Here is a 10,251-nt window from a genome sequence, read left to right as displayed (position 1 = left end):
GAAGAGTATGGTTTCCATAGAAGCTTAAATGACCCAAATTTGTATACCAAGTACAATAATCAGGGGCAGATTATTTTGATTTCTTTGTATGTGGATGACATGATTATAACAGGAAATGCAGATGATTTAATCAAAGGAATCAAAAGGCTTATGGCACAAGTTTTTGAAATGAAGGATCTCGAAAGCCTTCACTATTGTCTGGGATTAGAATTATTCAGAGATACTGGGCAAACTTTTCTTACCCAAGGGAAGTATGCTAGAAATCTGTTGGAAAAGTTTGGTATGGATCAGTGTAGAACAGCAGCGACACCTTTGCAGCAGAATCTGAAATTGAGCAGTGATGATGGCACTAAGGAGGTTGATGCCACAATGTACAGACAGCTGGTTGGCGGCCTGATATATCTTACAACAACCAAACCCGACTTGGCATACTCTGTTAGTGTGTTGAGCCAATTTATGTCAAAACCGCTTGAAAGTCACTGGATAGCAGCAAAGAGTGTGTTAAGGTATCTTTGTGGTATTGTTAATTATGGTATTTTATACACTGATGTATCTGATGTTACTCTAGCAGGTTTTTCAGACTCAGACTGGGCAGGTAACCTGGATGATCGGAGGTCCATCACAGGTTATGCATTCAACATAGGTTCCGGGGTCATAGCTTGGAGCAGCAAGAAACAAAGTACTGTAGCTCTGTCGTCATGTGAAGCTGAGTATCAAGCATTGTGTGCAGGAACGTGTGAAGCGATCTGGTTGAGAAGGCTTCTTAAAGATGCAGGAAAAGAACAGAAAAATCCCACTTCCATCAAAAGCGACAACCAGAGCACCATTAAATTAGCATACAATCCAGTGTTTCACAAAAACACCAAACATATAGACACTCAGTTCCATTTTGTTAGAGAGAAAATACAGTTTAAAGAAATTGTTGTTGTATATTGTAAAACTTGTGACAATGTGGCTAATATTTTCACAAAGCCTCTTGCACGAGTGAAATTTGAATTGTTTAAAAAGATGTTAGAAATCCAAGAGAACCCTTTCTCCATTAAGGGGGGGAGTTAAAAATAATTAGTATTATTTTTGTATTAATGGAGAAAATGGTTACATTGTTGTAACTTTCTCCCTAGTTTAGGATTAGTTCCTATAGTTATGGGGTTTGGGTGCAACTTCCTATTTCCTAGTATTCTATTTAATAATGTAATCTTTGATTGATTGGAAATAGAGTGGACGAGAGTGATCTCTCAAGTTTGATGAGTGTAGTCTCCAGGTGCAGGCCACACCTGAGAGCTACATCTCTTTCTTTTCAATTCTGTTCACATTTTATCTGAAGCTACCTTAAAAGAGTTAATTACTGTTAATATAATATTCCATTGTAATAAAGGCCGAATGCAGGGAAGGCAAGGTACATCCAGTCAATCAAATTCAAAAGCGGTTCAGTTTCCAAATTCCAAACCTGACTGCAATTAACCTAACCATGTTAGACTCTGCTGGACATGAGCAGGGCATTTAATGTACACTCTTTCAATGCCCACCTCGTGTTCAGTGCGCACTGCGCATAGTGGTGTGATGTTATTTTCGATGCCCTCTTTGCGTTCAGTGCGCAGGGTGGTCTGACGTATGAGTTCTCTCGAAAAAAAGAAAGAAAGATGATTCGGATCTAACAATTAACTCCTTGAATATGGATGACCAGGGCATTTAATGTAGACCCTCTCAATGCCCACTTACCGTTCAGTTCCCAGACAACATCCAATGCGCAGAGTGGTATGATGTTTTTGTTTTTTAGAGGAAAAACAAATGAGCCATACTTTTAAATTAATTGAGGATTACATGAATTAGCTTATGAGAGTGAAAATATCTGAATTTTCTTTAATAGGTTTGATGCATGATTTGATTCTAAGCATACAATTTACTTTTAAAATATGGAATACAAGTTCGTTTTTTGGAATCTCCAACCCGCAAGACACAGTCGTGTTAAATGTGTTGAAATTATAATTTCCCCTGCCATGTTATTAATTCCGGAAAACTGCCAATCTCTTATCGCACCGCTTTTCACCGAGCAGCGGTATTCTCCGAAGGCGCAGATTCATCGTTTGACACGTGGCTGGCAGTTTTGCAAAAGTGGTTTTTCTGGAGCATAAAGTTCGTGTGGATTGAGCGAGCGATAACCGTCTGATTGAATGGGCATAAAAAAAAACCATTGTTATGTTTTAGTTTTTGTTGTTGTTCATTTTGCATATGAAATGTAAAGAGAAGCTCGCCGCAGTGAATGTAAGGAAGTTTTTACAGTAGGTTGAAGTAATTGTTGTTTGTTGAAAATGCAATGAAATGCATATCCGCAGTGAATGTAAGGAAGTTTTTACAGTAGGTTGAAGTAATTGTTGTTCGTTGAAAATGCAATGAAATGCATATCCGCAGCAGCGTGTGAATGAAGAAAAATTTATACAGTAATGTATTTTTGAGAGACAGAGTTTTTATTTTGTAATGCAGCGGCGTGAATGAAACAATAAAGTTTTTTTTTTACAGCAGTAAATGTAAGAAATTTTTACACACAGCGGTGTAAAATTTCAAAGGAGACACAGTAATTTTTCTTGTGTGGAACTGAATCGTTCCTGGTGAAATCCCTCTGTGAGAGGAAGAATATTGTATCAGCAATTTTATTAATGAATAGAAATCTTTTATGTGTGTGTGGAAAAACTCAGTCCTCTGAAAACAATTTTTTTTGCTTCCCTGTGTTAAGATCCTGTGTTAAAACAGAACATTATCCTCTGTTCAAGTTATTTTTGTTTTGGAATTAAACAGAAAATTCCCAACATGGTATCAGAGCTTGCCTAAGCTCTTTGAAGGTGTCAAAGAAGCTGAAGGAAGGATTTTTGCTGCAGCAACTTCTCCAACAGAGTGAAGACTCAGTCAAGGTATTTCTCAAGTTAGTTTCTGTGTTACTGTCCTCATAGTCAGTGATTTTAAATACACAGTCAAGTATTTTGAAGCATAGTTAAGAGTGCAAGGATGGCTGGAGCCAGCATTAGCATGGGTATCTTTAATACTCAGCTCCCACAATTTAATGGGAAAAAATATGACTATTGGGCAATAACTATGAAAGCTTTGTTTGCTTCACAAGACTTATGGTAATTTGTTAAAGATGGTTTTGAAGAACCAGCAGATGAAGATGAGTTTAATAACCTAACTCAGGCAGAGAAAGATCTGTTGAAGATCTATAAGAAGAAGGATTCAAAATCCCTATACTTTTTGTATCAAGCAGTGCATGAGAGTGTGTTTCCAAGGATAGCAACAGCCAAGACATCTAAAGAAGCATGGCAAACTCTCAAGATAGCCTATCGAGGCATGGAGAAAGTGAAGACAGTGAAACTACAGTTGTTGAGAAGAGATTTTGAGAATTTATGCATGAAGGAGTCTGATAATATTGACTCATTATTCACACATGTGATTGCTCTGGTCACACATATAAGGTCTCATGGAGAGATTCTTGAAGAAAGGAGGATTGTGGAGAAACTATTGAGGATCCTACCCTCAAGGTTTGATGTGATTGTCACCACCATAGAAGAGACAAAGGTTCTCACAAAATTCTCAGTTGATGAACTACATGCATCACTGATAACACATGAGCAGAGATTGAGTAGAAATGAAAACTCATCTCTAGAACAAGTCTTTAAGACCCAGATGTCCTTTGGAAGAGGAAGAGGTCAAGGCAGAGGAAACAAGAGAGGAAGAGGCGGAATCGAAAACAGAGGTGGAAGAAACAGTCCAACAAATGCTCAAGGAAGAGGCAGCAATCCAAATCAGAACCAAGGCCAACGCAACAGCCAACAAAGTCAACAACATCATGCTCAAGGACAAAGGTATGATAAATCCAATGTCCAAAGTCATTATTGTAAAAAATATGGGCATTATGCAAATGAATGTAGGAAGAAGCATCATGATATGAGCAATATAACTAGTGCAAATTTCACTAGAGAAAATATGAGCCAAAATAATTTGTTTTTAGCTTGTAATATGGCTGAAGAAAAGAGTGAAGATGTATGGTTCCTAGACTCTGGTTGCAACAACCATATGACAGGAAACATAGCCCTGTTTTCTATGTTAGATTAGAATGTGAAGTCACAAGTCACACTAGGGACTGATAATAAAGTTTCTGTTATGGGAAAAGGAGAAGTAAATGTCTTTACAAGGAAAGGTGAAAAGAAAACGATAGCAGATGTTTATTATGTTCCTGGAATGAAATGTAATCTCTTAAGTATTGGACAGCTTGTTCAAAATGAGTACAATGTTTTCTTTGTGAATGATGTATGCACCATCATGGATAGAGCATCCAACAAACGATGTATTGCTGAAGTGAAGATGACAAGGAACAGGATGTTCCGTCTCAGAATGAAAGCAGATTTGAAAAATAAAGAAGAAATAGCAGCAGTGACTCAAGAGGCTTTCCAAAGCGAACCAAAAGATGAAAATTGGTTGTGGCACTTGAGATTTGGACATCTCAACCTTGGAAGACTTAACTTATTGAGTAGACAATGAATGGTAAAAGGATTACCATTGATAGAGAAACCAGGCAGCCTTTGTGAAGGTTGTATCTTGGGGAAACAACACAGAGAAAGTTTTCCATCTGGGAAAAGCATAAGGGCCAAAGCACCCTTAGAAATTGTCCACTCAGATTTATGTGGACCGATGCAAACTCCATCACTTGCAGGCAGCCACTATATACTAACATTTATTGATGATTTTACTAGAAAAACTTGGGTTTATTTCTTGAAGAACAAAAGTGAAGTGTTTGAAAAATTTTGCAATTTCAAGGCACTTGTAGAAAACCAAAGCGGGCTGCATATCAAAGTTCTAAGAACTGATAGAGGAGGTCGATATATTTTTTGAGTTAAATATAGAGTTATTCCTTTGATTTTTAAAGGGCACTTCGGTTCGAGGAAAAAATTGGCCTGGAAGCACATGCCGAGAGTCAATCGTTATTTTTCCGACGAGTTGGTTTTGTTATTTGAGCAATACATGTATGAGATTATCAAGTACCAGACTTCTACTAGTGATTTTGGCTGTAATACCGTGATTTCCTAGACTGTTCGGAATGTCATAATACAGTACTTAGTTCTTAATTGGTTTGCTCGGTTATATTGAATAACGAAACTACCCTTCTTGGGTCAATGCATCTATGGAATATAATTATTCTTTCTTATGTTTAATTATGTAATACAGTTTTTCTATTATGCCTTGTTTTTCTAAATTACAATTCCATGCGTGGTAGCAGGGTTTCCATAATTACCAATTGGCGTTTTCTGTTCTTTAATTCCTACTGAATTTCTCTATTGTTTATTAAGTAACAAATGAATGGCTTAATAACTCTCACCTGAGAGGTATTTGCTCGTCTCACCTTGAAATTTAAAATTACAGTCGCTCAATCATATTTCTTTTGTATATGAACTGTGTCGATTACCCAGTGAATACATGTGACAGTAAGTCTCAAACGAGGTTATGGTCACTGGGGTATAAATACCCTGAGCCGTCATGTATCTGTCTTAGAGCCCTAAAGTAAGGTAACTGATTAAATTACTGCTATTGTTTTTCTTTAATTTGCGCTCGGCCACCTATATACCCGGTTTGTTTTCTGAAGTGTGTTGTATGCTATAAACTAACAGAGATGGTGTAGCCACCCTATCTATGGTTTTATCGGACAGTGGGTCAATTCCAACAGCGGTCTTTCCTTGTGAAGGTGGTTTTGGCTTCATTCTCGGCCATAGTTAATTCGTGGAATAATTCCAGAAGTAGTACCCTATGCCTAGGGTTCCAGGAATACTACCCTTCACCAAGGGTTTGGGAAATGGAACCTTGCCTAGGGGCTCTGAGCATAAGTACTGTATACATTATACACCCTTTTACAGTCAGCAATTCAAATTTTACCATCAAGCCTACAATAGAGTTCTCCAACTATTATCTAATTGGCATTGTGAGCAGAACCCCGTTACCTTATTTTTAAATAAATAACTACAGCATTACAATCATCTAATACTGCATGCCTACTCAAAGCTTTAGAGTTTCTTTTTTTAGAACAAAAGAAAACAGAGAACAGTTCGGTCCTTACCTCGGTCACTGTTGCTTGTTAAATACTTGAAAGCTAAGATTACCTCTACGCATCTCTGTTCACCTGCTTTCAATCTGCCACTCGTCCATGAGATTCGTCCTCTGGGACCAGAATCTCCCCCTTGCTTTCTTGCAAGACCACCGTCCCCAAACAAGATGTCCGCACTTAGTGCTAGGTTATCTGGTCATCACCAGACTTACCTAATCTCAGTTGCTTGTTTCCTTCCTCTGTCTGTCCCAACAGCACAGAGCCTTCCCTTTTTCTCCCTCTTCTATTTTCCTCTTTCTCTGTCTGTCCCCATAGCACAGAGCCTCTTTTTCCCCCCTGGAAACCTTTCCAGTCAGGGGAAAAATAACAATTAGGGTTGGGAATCATGGCAACTGTCTTGTCTCCAACTTCCCCCTTGAGAAGTGGCCAGTTTCTTTTTATAAAAAAAAGAAAGAAAGAAAAAAAACCTTTTCTTTTAGCAAAAATCCTCTTTAAAAGAAGAGAACTAATATTATTTAAATTCAAATAATAAGGTTGTTAATCCAGTTCATCATTTACCACAGTAAAATTAATAGTTACATTTAACCTAGGGCATTACATAAAGTAATTTAGTATCCACTATATTTTAAGACTAGGCATAAACTACCATCTCACCCTTCATAAATCTTTATTAATAAAAGTGTATTTATATTTAATGGGATGAAATCTAATTTAAATCTATATCATTCATTAATCTATTAACACTTAAAATTATAATACAAATTATTTAATATAATAATTATTAAAATTATAATACAAATTATTTAATATAATAATTATTATTTTAATTCTTATTTATTGATACTTTGAAAATAAATTAAATGTCTATAATGTTTTTAAATATGAAATAATAATGGGATAATTGGGTGAAAAAATAAAAAAATAAAAATAATATTTAAAAAAAAAACAATTAAATAATTATAATTATTATTAATTAAAAATAACATAACCAACTAAAACAAAAATATATATAAATAAAAAAATAGTATAAGGAACATAAAATGAGACTAAATATTATCATTAATAATGTATGAAATCAAAACATATTGAACATCATCATTAATAATGTTGAAATCAAAATAAAGATTAATATAATTTTATATATATATAATTTAAAATTATTACTTCAAAATTAAAGTAAAGATGTCATTATTTTTCTTATATGATTTTTACTGAAAGACTTTGCTTAACACATTAATAATGTTGAAATCAAAACAAAAATCAATTTAATTTCATAAATATAAAAAACCATAATAAAAAATTAAAATTATTATTTCAAAATTAAAATCAACACATCTCTATCCATTAAAATACAAATAAAATGGTATAAACAACATAAAAAAAGAGTGAATATCCCATTATCTCATTATTTCTCTTATATGATTTCCGTTGGAAGACTTTGCTTAACGCATTAATAATATTGAAATCAAAACAAAAATAAATTTAATTCAATAAATATAAAAAAATAATAAAAAATTAATATTATTACTTTAAAATTAAAATCAACACATCTCTATCAATTAATATACAAATAAAATAGTATAAACAAACATAAAAGAAGAGTGAATGTCCCATTATGTCATTATTTCTTTTATATGATTTCTACTGGAAAATTTTGCTTAATACATTAATAATGTTAAAATCAAAACAAAAATAAATTTAATTCCATAAATATAAAAAACATAATAAAAATTATTACTTCAAAGTTAAAATCAACACATCTTTGTCAATTAAAATACAAACAAAATAGTATAAACAACATAAAGTAACAATTCCATAAATATAAAAAACATAATAAAAATTATTGCTTCAAAATTAAAATCAACACATCTCTATCGATTAAAATACAAACAAAATAGTATAAACAACATAAAGGAACAATGAATATCCCATTAAAAATGTTGAAATCAATCAAAACAAAAATTAATTTAATTCCATAAATATAAAAAAACATGATAAAAAAATTAGAATTATTACTTCGAAATGAAAGTCAACACATCTCTGTCCATTAAAATAACCAGCGGATAGTTGACTAACACTCTGCAAACCAAATTCTTATCCAAACCATCAAATACAGTATGTAACATAAAAGGAATATATAAATCTTGATATTAGATGCCTCTGCCATAACATGAATGCCTTCTTATTATTACAGAAAAGGTTGGTTTTGCATTAACTTGGAATTACAATTTAGCAAAATCTCTCCTTTTATTTATTTATCTATCTTGAAAGAAGTCATCACAGGGAAGTAATCATGTTGAAATTGGCACAACTGGTTAGCTGCGGTAATGAGAGCAGATTGGGAGAGAAGCCGACTGTTGAGTTGTCCAGATCGAAATGGACGAAATTCTCTTGCATCTGATGAGTCCCGATTACAATGGATGCGATTGGAGTCTCGCCTCCAGGAACAAAAGCTAGACACGCCACATTCGGATTGTAGAACAGCTCCATCGAGTTAAATCCAAGCATCCTCCAAATAGTAGGATCGATACCGTTGCCCTGCAAAACAAAGTCGACCGTGGGCACGTTGAGCGCCGGATTAATGCTCCCGAAATAAGGCGGCTCCCCCGTGTGGCTTGCGTTGAAACACACACCAGTCTGACCCACGGGAAGATAGGGCACCTCAAAGGCAACTTGCTTGATTTTCATTTGCGCCGCCATCTTAATGTAGAGCGCCGCGAGAGCGTTGTAGATGGGGTTGGCCAATTGCGTGTAGCGCACCACGGTGCTCAGCTTCGTGCCGCCGTGTCCGCTGGTGTTGATTCGCAGCTTCTCGGCGTCTATCGGCACGTCGACGCCATTGACTTTGATTCCCTGGACACCGATATAATAGCCGTGGGTGGAGTAGAGCATCTTGATGGGGTTCCTGATCAAGGGAGTGCGGACGAGGTCGCCGGAGAGGTCTGTAAGGTCTTCGCCGCCTTTTAATGGAGAGAAGAGGCGCTGGACGTCACCAAAGGAGAGATACCCCTCTGAAAACGCCCGCGGCAGACAAATACCAAACTTGCGACTAAAACCCTGTTTAGCAGAGAGCTGTGCTGGCAGTGCCAGGGTGGACGAGCTCATGGCGGCAACGCCGTCGAACTTCGGAAGCAAATCGGCGGGATCTCTTCGTTCGGTACAGGCGAAGGGTAGTCGGAAGACAGAGTATTTTCGACCGTCTCTAAGGAGAAGCGCCGCCACGTCCTGCCCGAGTTCGTCGCGTAAGTCGGACTCGCCTGGGTCGGGAACGGAGCAGCTGTGGTTGTTACACCCGGGGGCAAGGGGGCCAAGGCAGGTGAAGCAGGCCGAATAGTCATAGGACCTGCACAGCTGCGTGCTGCAGTCTAACGGCCGGTAAGTGGAGGACACGTAGGTATTATTGTAGCATCTTACCCACGTGAAATCTTGCTCGATGTCTAACATTAGTTGCAGGAGCTGCATCGGGGTTCTCTGGCCAATCTTCACCATATAATTCAACGACTGGGAATCTAAGGTGATCGGCGTGATGAGGGCAGTTGGGGATATCGGGGACGCAAATGCTGGCAATTGACATAAGCACACCAGGACCGCTGCAATCAGGACGAGACGGACACTGAACGAAGGCATCGCGTGTAGTCAAGGCCAATTAGAGTTCCTAATAATCATTTGGATGGAAATTTGCGCAATAAATAGGCGAATTGGGGAGGAGGATTCGAGCCCCAACTTGCTGCACATCGTCGAGTTGGGGAGAATGGGTTAGAGCCGTCAACATTGACTTGGTTTGAGTGACATCGAACTCCCCAAAAATAGCCGGGGAATCCTAGGGTCACTTTATCAGAATATACTTGTTCATAAACTAAAGATAATCTTTCTATCCCCCTAGAAAATTGGGATAACTATCTTAAGAAGTTGTATGACTCTCTGGACACCATGGGAACCATCTTAAACACTCCTATTAAGGATGATATTTTTTTCTCTGGAAGATGTTGAGTCTGCAATTAATAAGCCCACTAATGGGAAAACCAAAGATATTGAAAGTTACTAAGTTGAGATCTTTAAAATGGGAAAATCTATCCTCATTCCTTATCTCCACAAGCTTCTCAATTTGGCTGTAAAGTATGGCTTCCCTAAGCTTTGGATGCAAAGCCTTATTGTGCCTATCTTCAAAA

At 36.8% G+C, this 10,251-nt stretch overlaps 1 protein-coding gene across 1 annotated transcript; it reads right to left on the bottom strand.

Moving 5' to 3' along the window:
* Positions 1-8,359: 8,359 nt before the first annotated feature.
* Positions 8,360-9,709, bottom strand: LOC149225832 (putative aspartic proteinase GIP2). Its single transcript, XM_089380033.1, has one exon. The coding sequence runs from the start codon at positions 9,707-9,709 to the stop codon at positions 8,360-8,362; it is 1,350 nt and encodes a 449-aa protein (XP_089236159.1).
* Between the last annotated feature and the right edge of the window lie 542 nt (positions 9,710-10,251).

Source organism: Pinus tabuliformis, chromosome J (genome assembly GCF_031772625.1).
Source record: "Pinus tabuliformis cultivar Carrire ecotype Pingquan chromosome J, CPIR1, whole genome shotgun sequence".
NCBI lineage: Eukaryota > Viridiplantae > Streptophyta > Pinopsida > Pinales > Pinaceae > Pinus > Pinus tabuliformis.
Note: the sequence above shows the minus strand (reverse complement) of the source record. Positions and strands in the feature narration are given on the sequence as shown.

Bases quoted from the DNA above. Each gene is read 5' to 3' on its own strand.
- LOC149225832 (XM_089380033.1), bottom strand. From the start codon at position 9,709: ATGCCTTCGTTCAGTGTCCGTCTCGTCCTGATTGCAGCGGTCCTGGTG.